The following is a 24,458-nucleotide window of genomic DNA, read 5'->3' on the forward strand; positions in this document are numbered from 1 at the left end:
CTTTGTTTCCAACATCAAGCGCATGAATAAAGTTTTCCAGGGATACCATGGTTTTGAGAGAGAACCATCCCGATGCCGCAGTCTGATGCATCCAATTCCACAATGAATGGTTGGTTAGGATTGGGGTGCTTGAGAATGGGGGTGGTCGTGAAACTAGTCTTGAGAGTTTCGAAGGCCTTTTGAGCAGAGGCTCAGTGGTTGAGGCTCTGGGTTACTGATCAGAAGGTTGGGGGTTCAAGCCCCAGCACTGCCAAGATGCCACTGTTGGGCCCTTGAGCAAGGCCCTTGACCCTATCTGCTCCAGGGGTGCTGTATCATGGCTGACCCTGCACTCTGACCCCAGCTTAGCTGGGATATGTGAAAAAAAGAATTTCACTGTATATGTGCAAATGTATAATGTGTGAAAAATAAATATAATTATTAATTAAATTATTAATCCATGGTAGTTTGGATGGTTTCCCTTTGAGCAATGATGTTAAAGGGGCAGAGATGAGACTGTAGTTGCAGATAAACCTCCTGTAGAAGTTCACAAAGCCCAGAAAACATTGTAGCTCCTTAACAGTATTGGGTCTTGGCCATTCCGTGACTGCCTGGATCTTGGAGTTATCCATCTCAACACCCCTATGACTGATTATATACCCCAAGAATGTTGTCTGGATAGTGTGGAACTCACATTTTTCTGCTTTCATGTAGAGTTGATGTTTCTGTAGGTGTGAGAGGACCATCTTGACTTCTTCAATGTGTTGTGTTTTATTTTGGGAGTAGATGAGTATGTCATCGATGAAGGTGATGACACACTTGTTGAGGAGGTCTCTCACCGCTACGTGGTGATGAATGCGGTTTTCCATTTGTCTCCTTCTCTAATACGGTTGAGATTGTAAGCACTTCTCAAATCAAGTTTAGTGTAGAAATGTGCTTCACGTAGTTGTTCAAGGGCAGATGGAACAAGAGGGAGTGGGTACCTGTATTTGATGGTTACAGTGTTCAGCCCTTGGTAGACAATACATGGATGGAGCCCTCCATTTTTTTTCTCCATGAAGAAAAAGCCTGCTGCAGCTGGAGAGGTGGAGGGACAAATGAACCCTTACGCTAGAGCCTCCTCGACATAGATTTCCATGGCCATGGTTTCAGGTCTTGATAACGGTAGTCCTTGCTCCTGGGAGGTGCCATGTTGGACAGTAACTCAATAGTGCAATCCCATGGACGATGAAGGGGTAGATTTGTTGCCTTGATCTTGCTGAACTTCGGAAAACTCAGAATATTCTTTGGGGATCTTGACTTGAGCTTGAATCTCTGCACTTTCGATGCTAGTAGTTAAACATGACTTGGTGACTGTGACATGAAGACAGTATGACCGGCAATAATCTGACCATTGTTTTAGCTCACCCTGTCTCCAGGAGATGATGGGATCATGGATAGCCAGCCATGGATGACCCAGGATGAGAATATGTTTGGGTGAGTTGATGACAAACAGAGATATGGTTTCTGTGTGAAATAATCCAATACGTAGTGTCACTGGAACAATTTGGTGAGTGATGCCTGTGCCTATGGGTGCATTATCCACAGCAGTGATGTTAATGGTGGGTATGCAAGGTACTGTTGGGATATGGAGTTCCTGTACAAGATCTTGATGAATCAAATTTACAGTGGACCCCGAGTCAACGAGTGCAGAAACATATTTCAATTTATCATCAAAGGAGAGTTCGATGGGGAGAGAAAAGCTGTGGTGTATGGGAGAGGAAATACTCTTGATACTCACATTTGTTCTAGAAGTTTGATATTTCTTGCTTTTGTAAGGGCATGCAGAGTGTCGATGACTCCTTTCACCACAGTAGTAACACAGTCCCTCTCTATGATGACGAACGAGTTCTTCATCAGAAACTCTAGCATAGTCGATCTGCATCAATTCGGGAGCTTCGGAGCATACCTGGACTTGACTGTGGACTGATGGTTGTGATTTGGAGCTAATCCTTGAACGTGGTGAATTTTGAAGCAAATTATCAATCTTTACAGCCAACGAAATGAATTAAGTGAGCGTTGAATTCTCACCCTTGCATGCAAGTTCAGCCTGCAGATTGTGGTTCAGTCCCTCTCTGAACACAGTCTTAAGTGTGATATCGTTCCATCCACTTTGGGCTGCTAGTGTCCTGAAGTGTATGGCAAAGTTAGCTGCTGAACGTGAACCCTGGCATAAATGAAGCAGCTGAACAGAGACATCTTTACCTCCCTCTGGGTATTCAAACACTTCATGGATCTGGGAAGTGAAGTAATCAAATGAAGTTTGGAGTTGTTTATCAGTCTCCCAAACAGCAGAAGCCCAGTCTAACGCTTTAATAAGTAACGTCATCATAAATGCACATTTCTTCGAATCCTGGCTGAATGAGTCTTGTTGTTTGGAGAAATATATTCTACACTGACGTAGAAACCTCTTACATTTCTCTGGTGAACCATCAAACTTATCAGGAAGAGCGAATCTTACTGTTGTAGCTTGTGGGGATGGAAGAGAGCGTATGTAGTGGGTGAGGCTCTCATTTGCAGCTCTTAGGTTGTTCAGTTGCTCTTGGTAAATTGTGAGAAGTTTCCACTGGTAAGCGAATGCAGCCTGGAGCTGAGAAACTTCCGCTGGATTCATTGGTGGTGAAGTATTCTGTGAGGGACTCGACATGGAGGCGAAGGTAGAATCCAAATGCAGGAAGTTTATTACACACAGCAAACAAATCCAAAACACCGGGCAGAGACGTAATCGTTGAAGCAGGCAAAGTAGTCGTTATTAAGTAATCAGTCCAACCAGGCAAACAGAGCAAAAATCAGTAATCCAATAAAGCAGGCACAATGGTCATAACAAGAAGGCAATGAAACAGGCAATGGGAAAAACGCTTGGTAAGGCAGTGAAACTGGCAATAGAAGAAAATGTTCAATGTTAGTATTCGGGAGAGGGCTCCCTCTGGCGGTCGGCTGAATGAATACCAGCCTCATTCATTACAAATAGTTTTTTGGGTTTTTATTTACAGTAGATTATTTGTTGGAGTTTCAGAAGGAGACCTCTAAAATATTTAAAGGGAGAGTTCACCTAAAAATTCTGTCATTCTCATTTGTTGTTCCAAACTGGTCTGACTTTTTTTCTTCCATGGAATAAAAAAGGAGATATAGGCAGAATGTTAGCCTCAGTCACCATTCACTTTTTTTCAATACAATGGAAGTGAATGGTGACTGAGGCTGTCAATCTCTAATTTTCTGCTTAACATCTCAGTTTGTGTTTCACTGAAGAAAGAAAGTCACTCTGGGTTTGGAAGAACATGAGTTCGAGTAAATGAAAACATGACTTATTTTTGGGTGAACTATCTCGTGAAGACATTAATTAATGATTTGTCATATTAGCACATCTAAAATGATATCATGACCCCTTTGCAGTCTAAATGTGTTTGCATTTTTGTCCACACAAATTAGCCACACAATTATATTTCCCTACCGGAAACTATGTTGACCAAAGTTGAGGCAGATGCACCATCAGACAGCTTAATGGAGAGGCTTAAAAATGGGATGGGACTTTCTTACCCACTCACACACACACACACAGAGCTAAATGCTAATTTGCAGTCTGTGCCAATTAAGGCATAATTAGTGAGATATGTCATGTCTGAAGATTTTACCATGTAGGGCTCTGTTCTGGCTGAAGGTTTTGTGTGTCTATTTTGCCCTTTTTGCAGTTTCAGTAGGATTCCTTTTAACACTGAGTTGAATAGATTATGGATTAGCAAAACAGAAATAATATAACTCCGCAAGGTTACCAATTTTCATGGCAGTGAGACCAGATAAGGCTTTTAGCACATTATGCTTTATACATAATGTATAAGTGTATAATGGAGATAACAGGGGTGTAAGAGAACACGTATGCAATGAAGGTGACCGCATATATAAACATATATTCTGTTTATCCACTCACAATACACAGTACTATCTGTAAGTAAAATAGAGGAGACCAGGGAGTGTTTTGTCTCAACGTCTATAAATCAGAGGTTATTTGCACTGTGTGTGTCAAACTTCGATATAATTTTCTCATGGTTATCAGCTACACATTAAAGTAGTCAAGAAATGTACTACTGTTCTTATCCTGGCCCTAAACTGTGTAAATTAGTGTCAGATACAGTAAAGGCATAGTTCATGCAAAAATGAGCACTGTGTAAAAATGGAGGGAACGAGACGTTGTGTCGATATAGTGACACTAGGGGTCACTCTTGGGAGCCCCAAACACCTCTGATTTTGAAAAAAGACCAATGGGAATTGGCAAGTGGAATTTGCATGCCACTCCCCTGGACATACAGGTATAAAAGGAGCTGGCTTGCAACCACTCATTCAGGTTTTGTGCTGAGGAGCCGAGACAAGGTCCCGGCCATTTCAGCGGGTAGTTCAGTATTGTGGCAAGAGGGACACAATGTCTTGTTCCCTCCATCAGGGAACAGAGGTTACGAAAGTAACCAGGACATTCCCTATCTGTCACTCACTTGACGTTGTGTCGATGTAGTGACACTAGGGGTCCCTATATGAAATGCCACAATAAGCTGAACTGTGTTACGTTGACTGGCAGTGCGAGATGGGCAGACCGCTGTGTGCCTCGTAGCCAGCGCACCAGGCCGTCACGTAACCTCCCCCAATGCTCTTATGAGCATCGAACGGTCCTTTGGGAAAAAGTCAACTTGCCCAACAAATAGGGACAGGCTAGCCCTGCCATGGCTTCTTTTCCTCTTTTTTTCTCCCCAAAAAGAGTGGAATTTTGTTTACCTGTTGGGGGCCATAAGTGTCTAAGTCGGGAGGGTGTCACTCCCAAGAGGAAGACACCGCGGAGACCACACCCTGCTCGGGGGGTGGAAATGCATCATATAGTCTTACCAAGGCTTGTCGGAAGTATGTCATGTGGAGAAGTCCCATGGTAGGTCCTACCCGAGAGGGGAGGAACTCTACAAACATGGTGACCGGGGGTAGAGGACACTCTGCCCAAGGAAGACACAGTTTACTGAAAGGGAAACGATTTAGCAGCAGATATATCACATGGGGTCACCTATGGGGAACCAGCACATGTGGAGCACCTACCCCAGTACAGGGCTTAGTTAGCACATGTACTGGGCCGGCAGTGAGTTTCTCCGCAAACTCGCCTGCCACAGGGCTAAGGAAGAAAGTCATCCAGGGATCACAACTTGTGAACACGACTGGGAGTCAAAAGTGCACGTCTTCATTTCAGGGGAGGGGAAAGGCACTATGCGCAAGCGGTACACCTGGCCAGCTGTCCCAGAACTCACCTGCTCATACCTGACAATATACGGGATGAGACCGGCTCAACCCAGAGATTGTAGAACCTTGCAAAGGTGTTGGGTGTTGCCCAGCCCGCTGCTCTGCAGATGTCTGCCAAAGAGGCGCCATTGGTCAGGGCCCAGGAGGCCGCCACACTCCTAGTAGAGTGGGCTCATAGCTTGCAGGTTGCACGGGGCAGCGCTTGCAGGTTCACCACCTGATCCATAAACGGGGTCGTGGGAACCTTGGGCACATAGCCCAGTCGGGGTCTCAGGATCACATGAGAGTAGCCCGGACTGAACTCCAGGCACGTTTCGCTGAGAGAGAACGCCTGCAGGTCCCCTACCCTCTTGATGGAAGTGAGCGCTGTCAGGAGGGCAGTCTTAAAAGAGAGCGCCTTAAGCTCAACTGACTCCAGGGGCTCGAAGGGAGCTCCCCGAAGAACCCGAAGGACTACAGAGAGGTCCCACGAGGGCATGAGGCGCGGTCTGGAGGGATTCAACCTCCTAGTGCCTCTCAGGAACCAGATGATGAAGTCATGCTTCCCCAAATACTTACCATCTACTACATCGTGATGTGCCAAAATGGCGGCTACATACACCTTCAAGGTGGAGAGGGACAGCCGCCCCTCCGGCCTCTCCTGCAGGAAGGAAAGCACCGATCCGACTGCGCATCCCTGGGGGTATTCGCGTCAGGAAGAACACCACTTAGCGAACAGACGACACTTCAAGGCATACAGGTGCCTCGTAGAAGGAGCTCTAGCTTGAGTGATCGTGTCTACCACCACGGGTGGTAGGCCATTTAGGTCTTTCGCATCCCGTCAAACAGCCAGACATGGAGATTCCAGAGGTCTGGTCCCGGGTGCCAGATGGTGCCCCGTCCCTAAGAAATAAGGTCCTTCCTTAGGGGAATTCGGCGGGGGGGGGGGTGGGGCTGTCGCGAGGAGCATGAGGTCCGAGAACCATGTCTGGGTGGGCCAGTAGGGTGCTACTAGGATGACCTGCTCCTCATCCTCCCTGACCTTGCACAGACCCTGTGCATGTAGGCTCACTTGGGGAAATGCATATTTGCGTAGTGCCGGGGGCCAGCTGTGTGCCAGTGCATCTATACCGAGGGGTGCCTCGGTCAGGGCGTACCAAAGCGGGCAGTGGGAGGATTCCCAGGAAGCAAACAGGTCTACCTGTGCTTGACCGAATCGACTCAAAATCAGCTGGACTGCCTGGGGGTGGAGTCTCCACTCTCCCCTGAGCGTAACCTGTTGTGACAGCGCATCCGCTGCGGTGTTGAGGTCGCCTGGGATGTGAGTGGCTCGCAGCGACTTGTGGCGCGAGTTGTAACATGCAACGGGAGCGTAGGCTGCCTTGGCAGTTGATGTACACTACCAACACATGCTTGCCCTGGATCAACGGCCGGAGCCTCCACAGGGCAAGCAGTACTGCCAACAACTCGAGGCAGTTGATGTGTCAATGCAGCCGCGGGCCAGTCCAAGAGCCGGCGGCTGCATGCCTGTTGCATATGGTGCCCCAGCCCATCTTGGAGGCGTCCATCGTAACCACGACGCGCCTGGAGACCTGCTCTAGGGGAACCTCTGCCTGTAGAAATGCTTGGTAGGTCCAAGGGCTGAAGAAGCGGTGACAGATCGGCGTGACGACCACGCAATGTGGCTCATGCCCATCTCGGGACTCGAGTATGAAGCCAGTGCTGAAGCGGTCTCATATGCATCAACCCAAGTGGTGTGGCCACCGCTGAGGATGCCATATGCCCCAGGAGCCTCTGAAAAAGTTTCAGTGGAACCACTGTCCTCCATCTGAACACCTTCAGACCAACTCCAAGCCGAGAAAAGAGATGCTCTGAACAGGGGAGAGCTTGCTCTTTTCCCAGTTGACCCGAAGCTCCAGCCGGCTGAGGTGCGTAAGCACCAGGTCTCTGTGCACACACAACACATCCCGAGAGTGAGCTAGGATTAGACAGTCATCGAGATAGTTGAGGATGCGGATGCCCACTTCCCTTAGCGGGGCAAGGGCTGCCTCTGTGACCTTCGTGAAGACGCGAGGGGACAAGGACAGGCCAAAGGGGAGGACCTTGTACTGGTACGCCCGGCACTCGAAAGCAAACCACAGGAAGGGTCTGTGTCGAGGTAAAACCGAGACGTGGAAGTACGCGTCCTTCAGGTCTGCCACCGCAAATCAATCTTGATGCCGGACGCTCGCTAGAATGCGTTTTTGTGTCAGCATCTTGAACGAGAGTGTGTGCAAAGCTCGGTTCAGTTCAGAAGGGTAGCGATCTCCGCACGCAAGGTAGCGGCATTCTCGCCCTTCACCGAGGTCCCTGCTGAACCTGGGCGGGCGCCTGGCAAACTGAATCGCGTAGATGAGTCGGACAGTCTGGGTCAGCCACCGCGACGGGTTGGGAAGCGCAAGCCATGCATCCAAGCTCCGGGCGAGCGGGACCAAGGGGACAATCTCATCGGACGTACCGGTGGGTGGGGCCTCGCAGCAGGGGAGGGCTGTCCCTGGAGTGCCATACCTGCCATAAAGGAATGGTGGCCAGTGGTCGTGATAACGACGGCCGTGAGCACCAGATATGTGACCCAGGGAATGAGGAAACCGCTCCTTTTCTGAACGTGTAGGTGCCGAAGCCCTTCGGGCATGCGGTGAATCAACAAAAAGGCAAAGGATTCTCCTCCCGGCCCTCCACTGGGGGATGGAGTGGTCTGCTTACCATCTCTAGGCCTGCAGCAGGTCTCCACATGCCTGAGTCGCCCGTCTCAGGGGCACTTCAAAGCCTTCCTCGGGTTCTTGGTGGCCGGCCGTGAGACAGGTGGCGTCTGCTTCCTGCAGGTAGCTCCATGCCGGGGAGATGGGGGCGTCAAGGAACTGTACCTTGTCAGCTTCCCACATCTCGACCAATTTGAGCCATAGGTGGCGCTCCTGGACCACTCGTGCAGTTCTCTTAGCGCCATGGCTTGGTACACTTGCAGGAAGAGCCATGGCATGCAGGGCAGAGGCGGCCTGTCCAGCGGCACCGCAGGCCTTAGTCGCCAGAGATGATGTAACCCTACAGGCGCTGGACGGGGGTCTCAGGCGGCCCTGCCAGGTGGAGGTGTTTTGTGGGAACAGGTGCACTGCAACCGCCTTATCCACCTGGGGAATCGCCGAGTACCCCCTGGCAGCCCCACCATCGAGGATAGTGAGAGCGGAGGAGCTCAGAAACCAGGTCGGGGCAGTGAAAGGTGCCCACCATGACCTCCTGGGCTCCTCATGCACCTCCAAGAAGAAAGGGGGTGGGGCACAGCCATGAGCGGTGCTCCGGGCCCAGGAACCAATCGTCAGGCTGCGAGGGTTCGGGGGGGTGGAGGGTTCCACTCCAGCCCGACACACGCAGCCATCCGGGCAAGCATGGCTCTCAGCTGCACGTTAGGCTGCGACTGGGTGACCGTACCCGAAGTTGGGAGCTCACTCGAGTCCTCAGCGTCAGACTAGACAGCCCACTCTCCGATGCTGCAATCGAGAGCTCATCCACTCCGTGAGCGCCGAAACGAGATCACGAACTCACCCTGAGACGAGCCGGCAGTCTCACCTCAACATTACTCAGCGGAGTGGCTCCCATTAGGGTCCCCAAATTGCCCCCAGTGCTAACCAACATGGCCTCAAACCCATAGGTAGAAGGAACGAGGCGGGGAGCCGCTGGGGCGGTTTTCCCCTCTAACGAAGGAAAAACCGCGACCGCAACGTTGCCATGGTCACGCTCTCACAGTGAGAACATGACCCGACCATGAACACTGTCTCCGCGTGGGCAGAGCCCAAGCGCGTAAGACCGCGATCGTGGCCATCTGAAGTGGAGAGGTAACGACCACAACCAGGAAATACACACAAACGGAGAGGCATCTTTAAAAAGACGTCTCCGTTAATGCCACTCTTTTAGAAGGGAAAATATACTCTTTCAGTAGGAAGAATATACTCTTTTAGCTGCTGAAACGCCCAGGGGCATTCTCTGCACTTCACCAGTGCAAGAGGGGGAGAAGCCACTGTAATGCATCGTAAATTCAACAGCTTTTCGAGGTGAATGGATCAGCAGAGTAATTCAGCTCGCTGAACACAACCGCTCGGCTCCGAAGAGAAATGAGTGGTTGCGAGCCAGATCCTTGCAAATTCCACTCGCCAATTCCTATTGGCCTTTTTTCAAAATCAGAGGTGTTTGGGGCTCCCAAGTGTGACCCCTAGTGTCACTACATCGACACAATGTCAAGTGAGTGACAGATAGGGAACTCAACATTTCCTCTTGTGTCCCACACACAGAAGAAAGTCATGCAGGTTTGGAACAACACAGGGGTGAGTTAATGATGACAGCATTTTCTTTCTTTTTTTAAGTGAACTAAACAAGATAACATGCTGATTCAAATAATATTGGTTCTGTCATTTAACATATACAGTATTAACAGTATTGCAACTCAAATTATAAACCAAAATTGATTTATTTATTTGAATTTATTATTATTTATTTGTTGTCCTGCAAACCCTGTAGATTATTACACAGATGCTGATGACTTATACTGTCATCTCAAAAGTGTGATGGGCATGCTCTAATTTTCAATCAGTTAAACTGATGGTGTTACAACTCACCCTGTTTTACAGCACTCCCCCGACTCCTCTTCAAGTGCAGATGCTGCTTAAATAAAAGGTCTAATATTTTCATTATGCTACAGTTCTGGCCTTTTACTGTACTGCATTTTGTTTGGGGACCCCAAAGCTCACTGATATCTCCTTATTGTCCTGCAATATACTGTATAAAGACACTCATCTCTAACAGAGGCCCTGCTGTTCTTTCCAGTTTGCTGTTTTGTGTTGCATACCTGCAATGTATTTGTCTATCCATTATATTCAGTCTCTTTTTTGTCTTTTTGTTCTCAATTTTTATGTTTATTATTTTGTGTATTGTTGCCTTATTTTTTTGTCATAATGCACTCCTGGATGTTTTTGTCTTTCCTTGGTTTGAAACTGCATGTTTTCTGTCATAGTTTGACAGTAGCCAGGCAGTCAGCAGACCCAAGGTCGGAAAAAAGAAAAAAGGTACAGAAAAAACTCACCCCAGAGAATGGTGTGTCTGAGCCTATAGACAGTGTGTCTTCATACTTTTCACCCTATAGTCTCCATAGTAACCTCTAGATCAATACAGAACTCCCACGGTACCTAAACCTGTTCTCCGCCATTGTGCTGCTGCTGTAGACTCTGCTCCTGCAGCATCTCTCCTTTGCCTCATTGTGCTGTAGCCGACTTCATCTCTGTCCTGTGCTTCAGTTGTTTCTCATTTGTGTGATGGACACGGGCTATAAGTTGTGGTCTCAACCGTGTTGCTGTGCCCCCCTTGTTCTCTACACACTCCCAATTACAAGTTTGCTGTTAGAAGAGTGCCTTAAAAGTTATAGCAGCTTGTACAGAGAACAGACACAGTTGTTAACTCCATAGAACAAGGGGAACCTTGATCCTTAGGGGGTCCGTGGCGGTACTGCAGGGGGTATGCCAATTACTGTTCAACCTTAAAACTTTATTTGTTGAAAAAATTAAAATATGCATTTAACAAAAGTACATTATAGAAGCTAAAGTTCAGCTAAATGCTTCACTGTCAATCCCACAAGTAAATTAAAATGTAATGTACAAGTATATTACTCTTTACATGAAAAATTATAATTTTAATGGATTTGCATATACAACAATATGAAAATACATTAATTTGGTACTATATGCATGGTATTATAAGCCAAGCTTAAAATGCAACATTCAATTTTATACAATAAGTACCAGTAAGTCCCTGGTCTGTAGCTGTCTCCACTATGGGGTCTTTGGCCTGAAAAAGCCCCCTGCTATAGAAAGACTGCAGAGAATTTTCTAGGGTAATAAACAGACTCTGGTGGGCAGAGAGAAGACTACAGAATGAAAAAAAACAAAAAAACAAAACAACAACAAAAAACAAAAAAAACAAAGTTAGAGTAAAGAAGAGACAGGGATGACTAAATGAGATGCAGGACAGGATCAGGAAAATGAAAGGAGTGATTCGAATAACAGCACTTTCATTTTCACATACCTCGTCAGAGCACTCTACAGTAATGCAGACACACAGGCCATATGTGTTCTCGCTGATGTCATTTGTACCTATCACTATTTTTCTAAACTGAGAGAAAGGGAAGAGGAAAGGGAGGGTGAGGGAGTGAAAAGCTGAAGAAAATCTTCTGTTAAAATGCATCTATGAGAATTCATATCCAAGTATTTCTAGGGGATTTGTGGAGACAGAATTGCTCTTTTGCAAACATAGTGAGCTGCCTATCAAAGACAGCATTTAAGGCATCATACTGTTGGTGGGCTCCTAATGTGAAGGCTGTTCTAAAACATAGGGTTAACATTTTGCTGCCTTCTAAAGTACCTAGTTTTGGGCAAAATATAAGGCAGCTTTCAAAGTGAAGGCAATTCTAGAATGCACTGCTATGAGCTGTGTGAATAAATAAATAAATAAATAGTTCAACATTGACTACTTTACCCAATATTAGTGTAAGCAGTGAATTTGCTTATTGTATGTCTAAAGCAACATTCTAATGTCAAACTCTATTGAAGTCCTTAAGGAAATATATATATATTTTTTTCTCCCTTAACTCACAAAGAACTTATGTATATACATCTGAAAATTTTGCATTAAACTTAAAATATATTGTTTCAAAATGTATAATCTGCAACTTAAAATCAATAGTTTTGTATATTTCCATTGTTTTTAATTATATTACGTCATTCGCAATCCTTCTTGGGATTGTAGTTTATTATTTTATGAAAGACGTTAAGTACACAGACTTTTTGCCCGATTTTCAAATACTTGCTTCAAATCAAAGCTTGCAATGTTCACCTCGTTCATCTGTAAAGATTCACATTAGAGCTGGTTGGTTTGGTTCATGGCTATGAACTCTTCTATGAAGAATTTTATGAAATCCCTATGGGGGAAAAATGAATAAGAAAAACATTTCAGGAACCAAAACAGCTAAAAATGTGGGCGGGCACTTATGCACTAAATTGTGAGTTAAGTCTCCTGTGCGCTTCACGTGAGGAGCTGTTGCCTTTGCAAAGCGTCCCATTTCAGTCTCTATTGAAAAGACCAGAGTATGTTGTGTATTGGATGCTGGTCAACAGCATGGGAGGCTGGAATGCTGATATCTCCACTCAACATCGAATTGCTGGCGAATAGCATTAATATGATGGTCCACCAGTAAGACCAGCACCAAACAAGCATTAACCAGCACATACCATTGTAGAAATTTTGGCTAGTCTTAGCTGGCCTATTCAACAGAGGTTAGGATGCTGCCTTGTAAGGCAGCTGCCTATGTAGGCAGAAGACAAGAAGGCAGCTCTCTAGTTTTTGCAGCAGAGCTTTTGTCTCCATGTCCTTTGTTGCATCCAAAACCACATCAAATACTTCCTCTCCATTTCTGTAGTTGCTTCTTCCTATGCTATAGTGTATCAATACAGACATGTCTAATGTGATTCATACATGCTGAAATGAGCAGTCACCTCTACTGTCATACTGAGCATAGTAGTGCTGTAGTTGTTTAGCTTGTCTCTTTTTTTGCACAAATGAAAGATTAGGAAACGGAGTGCGTAAGCCTCCAAAATTGAATCTACACTCTCCTCCATCAAGGTAACAAAAAAATTCAAACATTGCTTTGCCCTAAGACATGTCAGTGACTGTGATTCCCCCCCCCCCCCCCTTTCTCTGTCTCTCTCTGTGCTCTCTGCATGTCTCTCTCTCTCTCTCTCTCTCTCTCTCTCTCTCTGCTTTCTATCTGTTTCTCTCCCTCTCTCTTTATTTTTTCTCCTTCCACCCTCATTTTTATTGCAACAGAGGGAAAAGCGATGGAGCATTTCGTCTGCCGGAGGTGAAAAGAATTCTTCGAGTGTAAGTAGAAAAGGCCTGACAAGGAGATATGGAGAGAGCGTGAGGAAGTGAAGGAGGGTTGTTGGAAGCAGAGCGAAAGGGAGGAAGATGTATAGAGGGGAAAGGAAATACGCAAAAGCAGCACAATCGCGTTAGCATTCTCTTAGGAATAAAGTTGGGCTTCTCTTCGGCATTAACAACACTTCGGCTTGACGAAATGTTCCTTCCTCAGTGTTTAGCATGCAAATTGGCTGCCAGATTATGCTTTTTGTATCCGTTTTGCCAAGTGTCAGCCTGTTATGTTGGGTGAATTATAATCAGGTTGCTGTAGCCCCCTTGTGGATGGAAACTTAATTACATTAACCTACAAGCTAAACCAGAGGCTGTGAATGAAAGCCAAAGAGGAAACATAAAATAACATGTGGGACAAACTGGACTTAACATATTGCTCTTTGCTTGAAAATGATATACACGTTTGAGTTTAGTGTGTACAGTATATGTTGTGTGAGAGTGTGCATATATGTATGTATCCAGCAGTTCAATTTCAAAGGAAAAGTTCACCCAAAAATAAAAATTCTGGTGTCTTTTGAAACTTGTATTACTTTTTCACTTCCATGAAGCTAAAAAGGATTTATTTACAGTAAAATGTCCAAGCTGCTCTTGTATCACCACTCACAAGCAAGATTTTCAGTGACTTAAATTTCAGTCTGTTCCTGACATAAAGCTATTGTACATCTTCAGAAGACTTGGAATATAGTGCACCAGTCATATGCATTACATTTATGTTGCCTTTATGTTTTTTCTTTTTTTTTTTTTTTTACCTTTTTGGAGCAGCCCCTGCGCCTGGACACCATTTACATTTAATGTATGTTAATAGACATTCTGTTTTAAACAACTCCTTTTATTTTCCACACATGAAAGCAAGGACATCAGAGTATGTTAATGATGATACAATTTTCATTTTTGGGTCAACTGTCCCTTTAAGCCGGGAAGCAGGAAAACGTATTGTCAGTCACAGATCAAACAAGTCATTTAAGTGGTGTTTTCCAATCTTCCCAATCTGTCACCTAAGCAGTCAGCAGGCATTCGAGCTGAGGGGGAGCTGACAGCAACCCTGTAATTGATCGTCTCAAACGGTTCGAGATATGCAGGTTCATACATCTAATTTTCATGGCAGGTGGGAATAGATTCGAGAGGAGTGAAATGCAGGGATGAATTCTTCAAGCCTCGTGTCTCAGCACAGTCCCTTCAAGTACCCTGCATCTCATTTTTATTTTCTTACAATCCCAACCTCAAATTGGCTCAGTCTCTGTGATTAGATTAATCTGCCCCTACTGTATAATGCAATTTACTTACCATTAAGGTGCCATATAGCTGTAGGATACATCTTTACTCTCAGTGGAATAGATATATGTGTTTTAGGCCAAACACAAAAACTTTTGGCCATCTGAAAGAAAGAACACCTGGAAATTTTAGGCATAAAACGAAGCACAGACTACCCTCAATGCAGAAGAGAGAGTTGCTCTATATGTTGTATAGACCACTTGTAATGTAACAAGACTTTAATGCCATTTAGTCTTTATGCTTCTTTGGTAACATGTTCATTCAGGTACCAGTTTAAGGTGAAAATGACCAATGACAAAGCAAATTTTCATTTGTTATTTCTCAGATGAAATAAAATGTTTTTCAGCCTTTATGATGTTCCTGGCAGGTTAAAAATGTACCATGGCAATGATAGTTTCAGACAACATATCGTAATTACAACTAAGTCAAGTCATTATAAGTACTAAAAACCACATTAAATTCATATGGGGTTTACGGTAACGCTTTAGATTACAGCCCGCAATTTACAGCGTAAGTACACCGAATTTACAGCGTACCTTTATGTAATAATAGTGTACCTATAAATTACTTACGTGTAGGTATAAGGGAACAATATGCAAAGTTTGGGGAACAAAGGGGTAACAAGTACCACTTTAAATTGCAGCCCGCAGATGTTGTACTTACTCTGTAACTATGTGAAACAAGGGGGTAACAAGCACCACTTTAAATTACAGCCCGCAGATGTTGTACTTACTCTGTAACTATGTGAAACAAGGGGGTAACAAGCACCACTTTAAATTACAGCCCGCAGATGTTGTACTTACTCTGTAACTACGTGAAACAAAGGGGTAACAAGCACCACTTTAAATTGCAGCCCGCATATGTTGTACTTACTCTGTAACTACGTGAAACAAGGGGGTAACAAGCACCACTTTAAATTACAGCCCGCAGATGTTGTACTTACTCTGTAACTACGTGAAACAAGGGGGTAACAAGCACCACTTTAAATTACAGCCTGCAGATGTTGTACTTACTCTGTAACTACGTGAAACAAGGGGGTATATAGTAATTTAATTAATTAATTAATTTAGTTTTACTTGCCTTGAAACATGGAAGACCAAACTAAGTCAGATGCACTTTGCTATCAAAACAACATATCAATTATAGGCTACTGTATATATGCAGTAAGATGCAATTGTTGTGTTGTATCATGTTATATTTGTATTTTATTTCCTGGGAATAGCTGAAAAGAGGTAAGCTTGTTTTCCACTGCATTGCACCTTGATGGACTGCAATGCCATTCAAACAGAATAGCAGAACAAGTTATTTGGTGTATTTAACACACTTTCATCAGGTAAGTTGCCTTGATTTAAATTTCTAAATAAAATTATATAGAAAAAAAACTCCATCATCCATCCTGTATTAATAGAATATGTACCCCGTAGTTAAAAAAAAAAATAAAAAAAATACCTAGTCCTATATGTATAATACGTATTATTACAAAAAAAGGTATGCAGTGTATGTTCTTTCTAAATTGCTCCCAAACGATTGTTGTTTAGCATAGTAGGTCATATACTATGTAATATCTCCATCATGTCAAGTTAAGTCAACTCAAATCACATTTATTTATATAGCGCTTTATACTATAGGCTACAGATTGTTTCAAAGCAGCTTCACAGTAATATACAGAAAAATAACAGTAATGTTTCAAAATGCATCAATTATGAAAAATACTTCAATTTCAGCTATAAAGCAGCTCAAGACGGTAATGTAATTATTCAGCTCAATTCAATTCAAGTTTTGTGTTCTCGTCCGATAGTGTCAATACAATTTTTTTTTATATATTAATAGTCATTTAAGCCCCCAATGAGCAAGCTAAAGGTGACAATGGCAAGGAACCAAAACTTCATCAGATGACAGTAGTGAAGAAAAAAAACAACAACTCATGTATCCTGTAATAATAGAGTATGTACCCCATAGTTAAAAAAAATACCTACAGTAGCCTATATGTGTAGGTACACTATTATTACAAAAAGTTACACTGTGTATGTTCTTGCTTAATTGCTCTCAAAGTAAGATTGTTGTTTAGAATAGTATAAGGTCATATACCACGTAATATTAGAATAGTTACCCCTTAGTTGTAAAATACTTACAGTATAAATTATTTGTAATTTTCCAGGTTGTTACCCCTTTATTCCCCAAACTTTGCATTTTGTTACCTTGTTCCTACAAGTACATACTGTGTAGTTACACTATTAATACAAAAAAGGTACACTGCAAATTCGGCGTACTTACACTGTAAATTGCGGGCTGTAATCTAAAGCGTTACCGGGTTTACTTTACTAATGGGATCGATATTAGGCCAGTGACAGGCTTATGTTCAATGATATGGAAATAAACCAAACAAATTATTGACTTTTAAAGCCACTTTTTGTATTGGCCAGTCAATGGTTTACCCGTCTTCCACATTATTGTAATGCATTTGAGTTATCTGTATCATCATATTTATTACAGAATGAATGTAATGATGTGTTTATAATTACTTTGATTATTATATACTGAATTTGCTTTATTTAGGGGCCTTTTTCTGCAAATATCGGCATATCATGTATTGAATTTGATAACAAATTTAAAGCGATTGACAGCCCTATGCATAGGCTATGTATAAATTTTATTTTTATGGGAAAGTAAAGAAGCAACAGGGAAAGAGACAGTTGGTGAAATCTGAAAATGACCCAAGCTGGGTCAAACTCTGGCTGTACTTGCATAAGTTTCACGTTAACACAAATGGTTTTATTTGTGTTATACTGTGCCTACTGTGGGATGCTATAGTAATTTGGCAGACGTTATGCTAACCATGATACATTTTTGTAAGGGAATGCTTTAGATTAGAGAGAATCAGATTCATAAGCAGGTTTTAATGGTCTCTCTCTTTCCTCTTTTGTGTATGTACATGTTCAGGACAAGTCCACCACAGATGACCAACGATCCTGGGATAGCTTTAAGACCATGACCCCTGAGCAGACGTGTGGCTCCAATGAACATAAGGACAGACTGGAGTTATGCAGTAAACCCTGGGACACATCGTCCATCAACACACCTGACACATCCGAAGGAGACTTCCAGACTGAAGTGTGAAGAGAACACACGTCCACTGCAAACTAAAGAGACAACTAAATGCTCTTACAAACTCACACAGTCAGTGATCTTCAGCAAAATGTGTTCTAGAGGATTCTGTACTTGTTTACAGGTGTGAGAGAAGATCAGACGATCAGAAAATAACAGTGCTCTATTCTATATTTTCACACAGAGACTTTAAATGAAAGATTGAGGCTTGGAGAGTATGGTACACATTTTTAACAAACTGTTTCTGAAATGTCTTGATTTTACTCCAGAAAGGATTCTCTTTCTCCTGTTTGATGATTTGGGAATTTAACAAATAATATTTGTGCACCCCTTTATATATATATATATATATATATATATATATATATATATATATATATATATAAAGAAGAAAAAAAGATGATTCGCACACTGTTTAACCCCTCCTTTCTGTCTTCTAATTACTTGGATGATTCAAGTTCCGCTTTTCTTTTTTATTCATTTTTCAGTGAAAAGGAGGGGTAGGTTTGAAAGTGTTCATTAATATGTGCCATCCACTACCTTTTTTCCCTAGATCAGGCGTACTGTACTCACATCCTTCTTTTAGCTTTGTGTTTTTCTATATTCTTTGTTGAATCTTTCTTCATGCTTTGTTTGAATTTATTTGTATTTTTTTTTTTTTTTTTTTTTTCCTAAAGCAAAAGGTTTGGATAGAAAAGAAAAACAAATCACCTAAATGCAGGTATCATGTTTCAAAATCCCTCATTGCTGCAGGATTTTGTTTTATTTAGGTTCTCCAAAATGTTGGATGAAAAATATTGTGCTATACATGCAAATTAAATTTGCTGCACACATTCATGTGCATGTGAACACAAAGCCTTCAGTATTACAGAAACCAACCAAATGAATAACACTGTTATTTTTTCTCCAGTTATGAAAAAGCTATGGTATTCCAGAACATGCTTACCCAGTTAGAGTTTACACTGTCTGGATCTTACATCAGAGAATTACATTTTACAGTTGAGAACTGTATATTTTTAAAGTATAGTTCACCCAAAAAATTTATATTCTGTCATAATTTACTCACCCGTGATGTTGTTCCAAACTATATGGCTTACTTCCTTATCAAAATCACAGCATCAGTCAAAATTAACTTTCATTGTATGAAAAAAAAAAAAAAAAAACAAGATGCAATGGACCTGAATTTTGACTGAGTCTAACATACTGCCTAACATCTCCTTTTGTGTCCCACAGAAGAAAGAAATTCAGGCAGGTTTAAAACAACTTGAGGGTGAATGCATTATAACCAGTTCATTAGTTGTGTTGGCTGATGTAACACCACATGGAGACTCAGAGGGTGAAAGTGTGTGAGAGAGAGAACAGGAGAGAGAGAGGTGTAGTAATTATCTTGGGGGAATAACAATTTGTCCTGACATTTTCTTACTTGGCGCAAATTTCATCTGCTCACAGATCCCTGAAGTCAGCACATCATATAGGCACAGATGGCAAGACAAGAGCATGCCATTTCAACCTTTGGAATTAATCTGCACTAATGCAGAACATGGACTCCCTCTCCCAATGAAATATCTCTAAGGGTGCTTTCACACTTGGTTCGATTGCTTGGACCGAACCCGAGTTTGTTTCCTCCCCCTGCCCCCTCTGGTCTCTGTTCACATCATAGTTTTTGGGTCTGAACCACGGTCCGATTATGTCATCAGCGCAAGTACAAGCGGCAGCTGTTTACTACTGTAACTAGGCAACAACTCAAAAAGACATTAGCTTCACTGTGTTATTGAAGTATTCATCTCTTTGGATTTACCACCAAAACTTTACATGCACAAAATGACAATTATGTTTATCTGCCACAGATGCATTGAATGTGCAATGATGTGAAGAATATTAGCGTTTGTCTGCTGTGAGCCTGCTGATATGTTGCAAGAGTGAAGAATGTGAGCTGCTCTGAAGGTGATTTATTTGGACAAAAGCTGGTATGAGAAATTCATTAAACCATAATAATTGCGATCGGAAGCCTGCAAAGACGTGAATTATATATCATCAGTAAGGGTTCACAATTTGGTATGATTGCACTCATATTAGCAGCGAACCGCACCGGAGTTCACATGAACCAAACCCCAGACCACCTTCTTAAGTGGACTCGGGTGTTGTTTGCGGGTACGCACCCAATTTCGGAAAACAGCGTTCACACCACCCAAACGAACCGAACTTTTACATCATTCGAACTCAGGTGCACACCAAAAGTGCTAGTGTGAAAGCACCCTAAACCACTACGGCAATTAAAACTAGTTTCTCCTCTCCTTTCTCGAACATGATTCAATAAAGACTGAACAGTGCCATCATTTTTGGGAATACAGTATGTGTGGTTTAATAATAAAGCCATATTCATAGCAACAGTGTGACAGAAGTCCTTAATTTTCAAAGATAGTTGATGTGAAGACATTGGAGCTCAAATGGTACATCTCCTTTGAGATACTGTAGTCAAAATAAGGCAAGAGAGAGGACAAGCTGATGTTACTTTGAGTGATTTCATTGTTCTGTATGATTTAAAAAACATTCCAAAATTGTTGACATTATGAGCGAGTTTGATTTATACATTGATAATCATTAATGATTCTTGTTCATGAAATGATGTATTATGCTGCAATTTATATATAAACACTTTCCCCTGGAGGACATATATTTTTTAGTTGGAAAATGAGCGATTCCTTGACAAATTAGAATGTCCAGCAATACGTCCCATTTGTGTTAACTGATTTTCAAAAGCTATGGCCAGTTGTGCAGTCCATCAATAACATTAGGGCATCCAGCGACAGGAACACAGTAGTAACCAGTAGTACAGCCACTAGTTGCTGTCAGTGTGAATGGGGCGTTTGCGTGTTTGGGATTTAGATTTTAACTGAAAGGGAGTGTGGTCATTCTCCTCTATTTTCGTAGAAACACCTTAGCAGTTTTAGCCTTGTTTTAAAAGATCAGTTTGACAAACCATCAGGTAAGTCGTCCATTTCAACTCTACAAGCCGTTCTCTCCTCAACAATGCAGCTGAAAGCATACCCTGCTTTGTTCACAGTGCCTGTTTTTGTTTTTGTTGCTATTTTGTCTGTTGCAGTTGTTGACCGTTTATAGTTTTGTCATTTCACTTTTTTTCTCTGTTTACAAGTGTTGGGTTTGTAATATACATTTACAGATCCCAAACTTATTGTAGCTAGAACATTACACCGAAAACAAACTATGTTTTTGAACAGATTTATGTATTACTCTTAAAATAAAAAAAATACAAAAATACAAAAAATACAAAAACTGGAGAATGGCCTTACAGTGACAACATTTATGAGACATGTATTGAAGATTTAATGTTTCCTTGGACTTCCTGATCTACAGGATTTTTCTTTCTTTTTTCATAACTTGTCATGTTTGAAACTTTGGCTCCTCCCCCTACCATCTCATACAATCCCATTGGCTAAAGAAGATGGCTATCACAGAGAATCCTCCTTGCACCATTTAAGTTTTTTTATACGTAAGACTGTAAAAAGTAGTCCTCTACTGTTTTCATAGAGTGTCCTTTTATATGAAAATAAATTTTCAAACTGATGAACAATTTTGTAGTCTTTCCTCCTTGCAGTGTGGGTGGAATAAAGGCAGAAACATACACTACGCAAATATATCAATGCAAATGCTTCTAGATAGGCAAGGTAATATTTGTGTGTTGTTACATTGTTACTGAAATGTGTTACACCACAATACATAACAGGTAGGCATGCATTGCATTCTCAGCATTGCCACAAGGGGCAGTATAGTTAACATTGGTGTTTTCTCTTTCATGCCAAGTATTGTCATGGCAGAAAGTCAGTTTGAAGGGAATAATGCTGAGCAAGTAAGCTAAAGTCAATATATATTCATAGCAACTTACCTTAATAATAACAAATCCAATTTTGAAGGTAACTTTAACGCCCCCAAGTGATAATTGAACATCTTAAGCATATTCAACCAGCAACAACTATAATGTTCATTGTGCGTTGGCAGTGGGTTGAGTAAGCATACCTGCGTAATGTATGTTTCTAGTCTAAGTCTCTCATGACCGTCATATTGGCCATCGGGGTGATCTAGTGTTCGGGAAACTGTAAAAGTCTTGTCTCATTATTCATTATTATTAGGCACTCATTCTGGTTTCAAAAATAAGTAATTCTGAAGGGAGATTGTAAACATAATGGTGGGTGGTATTGAATTAAGCTGATGATATTCTTATATTTTGAATTTATCTGATTTGCAATCAAGTTAGTAGACTGAAATGGAAAAGAATGGAGAAAAAAGCTATCCTTGGCGAGTCTAAATAATAACTCTCTCTTGGGTTGGCCTTGATTTAGCCAAATAATCACTGTTCCAGAACAATGTCAATTAGCCAGCCGTCCATTTCAAATAGACTGTCTCTTGATAAGCGCTCATCAGACCATTTTGATTCATGTCGTCAAACCATATTTGTCTCTGATTGTTTCCAGAAGATGAGAATAATTGTATGTTGCATTTTCCACAAATGCAAATATTCCAAGGCCCCTTAGAAACCAAAAAGATTGCAGGCTTGATCCCCTCATCTGTACAGTTCAACTGCAAGAGCTTCTGCATCATTTCTCTGCTGAGGAGTGTTTTGGCCATTTGCCTCATTGTAAATGTAATTGGCTTACTGTCCAATGGGCAGCCTCTTCAAGCCTCTGTGCTATCAATCCAATGTCCTATGCCACTGAGTGATCTAATGCAGTGGCTTTGAATGTGCATTCAGGACTGAATGTGCATTCAGGACTGCTCGGCCTCAGGGAATGGTACATACTTTATCCAACACAAGGAGCACCAACTTGAACCTAACCTCCAAAGCAAGACAAAAACAGATCCATACTAATATGCTCACATGCTGTTGACAGGAAACTAGTTTTTGATATTATGTAAGCAGGAATGTGTGTGTACTCATCAGAGGATCCAAACTGTACTATGTACACTCTTTTGGATCCATACATTTCTCTTTAACCATTTAAGCTCTGAGGGTGTTTCAGTGGCATACCCAAAATTAAAAGCTTATGGGGTGTCAAACTCGGTTCCTGGAGGGCCACAGTCCAGCAGAGTTTAGCTCCAACCCTAATTAAACACACCTGAAGCAGCTAATCAAGGTCTTCAGGAGTGCTTGAAGATTAAAAGGAGGCATTTTGTAGCAGGGCTGGAACTAAACTCTGCAGGGCTGCGGCCCTCCAGGAACTGAGTTTGACACCCCTGAATTAATAACAACAACAACAACAAAAAAGAGGGTCAGGTGTTTGGTAACAACTTTTCAAATGTTTTAATGATATAGATTATGATAAATTCTGAGAATCTCAGCCTAAGAAAAGGCTGAAAAATCACAAAAACTTGAATTAACATTTTTCTTATTTTTATGATTTTACATTACATAAAAAAAAAAATAATATATATATATATATATATTTTTTTTATGTAATGTAAAATCATAAAAATAAGAAAAAGGTTAATTCAAGTTTTTGTCATTACATAAAAATAAAAATAAAATAATAATATATATATATATATATATATATATATATATATATATATATATATATATATATATATATATATGTTTTTGTTTTGTTCCCAATCATGTCATCTGTAACTGAGCAATCAAAAGTTTACTTTTTCCAAAAACGTCTCCAAGTGTCCATTAGCCTCTCCAAACAAATAAAACATAATAATTGTACATAAGAACTAATTACACATGCAAACTCAACAATGAATAAAGGTTTGCATAGCATGCAGACATGATTTTAGTAATGAGATTTCACTGAAGTGAGTTTCATCTACTTGCCACCATCTCCCGGTGGCCATATGCAATTAGAGGGAATGGTCACATGACTCCAAATATGAAGAATTATCACCATTGACTGGAGTGATCTGAACCCAATCCGATTGGTTTAGCATTCCATGACGCTACAGCATTTCCAATAACATAATCTGATCCAGGAAAGCTAACGTGTTTGTTGCCAGACAGCAAGATGTCAGAGAGCCAGATGCTGTGTGCACTATGCACATTGTGCTTCTTGGGTTATCTAATGATCTATGCATCCAATTACTTTGTGTGTGGGCTCATTTTAAAGATAATCACCTCTTCTAAATAATGATATGTGCTATATTAGGTTCTATTTATTTTTCATGAAGTTATAAGCGAAAACGCAGCAGACGAGCAACACATATACTTAGCTATTACTCACTATATTTTTGTCTGTGAGTAAAACAAATTGGCTGGTTGTATTGTACTCTTTGAGGACTTTACAACAACATATGACACATGGCTGTTTGATAGGGTGACCAGATTGTTGCTTGTGGAAAATGGGACATCCCCCTCCCAGCAAAAATTAAATTGACGTATCCTTACCTAGGTGCATATCAGTGTGAAGTAGAGGGTGCATTCACATCTGTAACTGTTGTCACCTTGTACATTTCGCTGGCAGCAATTTTTCTCAGTGTGCGTGTGGCAGCGGGGGCATGGTCAAGCATCTGTCCGGAGAGAGAGAAAGCGGTAAGGGAACTTGCACTTGAGCTAGATTATGTTTAACACCTGTTTCTAATTCCAGTGAGCATGGGGAGAGCGGCATATAAGCAGCCACGACACCAGCAGAGGAGAGAGAGAGTCTGGCACAAGGAAGGCCACAGTGCTCATGAAGCTGTTGCGTTCATTCTGTTGTATTTGTGAAGCTGATGTAAGTGACTACGTGCCTGTGAAGCTGATGAGTTTGTGAAGTTGAAATGCACTGAAGAAGCCAATTAAAGTCTTACCTGAGCCT

General features: G+C 42.0%; 1 protein-coding gene across 1 annotated transcript in view; it reads left to right on the forward strand.

Moving 5' to 3' along the window:
• Window positions 1–21,226, forward strand: part of adgrb2 (adhesion G protein-coupled receptor B2) — a 445,556-nt gene extending 424,330 nt beyond the window's left edge. The window contains exons 33-34 of the mRNA XM_051664567.1: window positions 13,165–13,218; window positions 17,482–21,226. Of these exons, the coding sequence (XP_051520527.1) occupies window positions 13,165–13,218; window positions 17,482–17,658 (231 nt within the window). The 3' untranslated portion in view covers window positions 17,659–21,226. The remainder of the gene's footprint in view (window positions 1–13,164; window positions 13,219–17,481) is intronic.
• Window positions 21,227–24,458: the final 3,232 nt, after the last annotated feature.

Source organism: Myxocyprinus asiaticus, chromosome 30 (assembly GCF_019703515.2).
Source record: "Myxocyprinus asiaticus isolate MX2 ecotype Aquarium Trade chromosome 30, UBuf_Myxa_2, whole genome shotgun sequence".
Taxonomy (NCBI): domain Eukaryota; kingdom Metazoa; phylum Chordata; class Actinopteri; order Cypriniformes; family Catostomidae; genus Myxocyprinus; species Myxocyprinus asiaticus.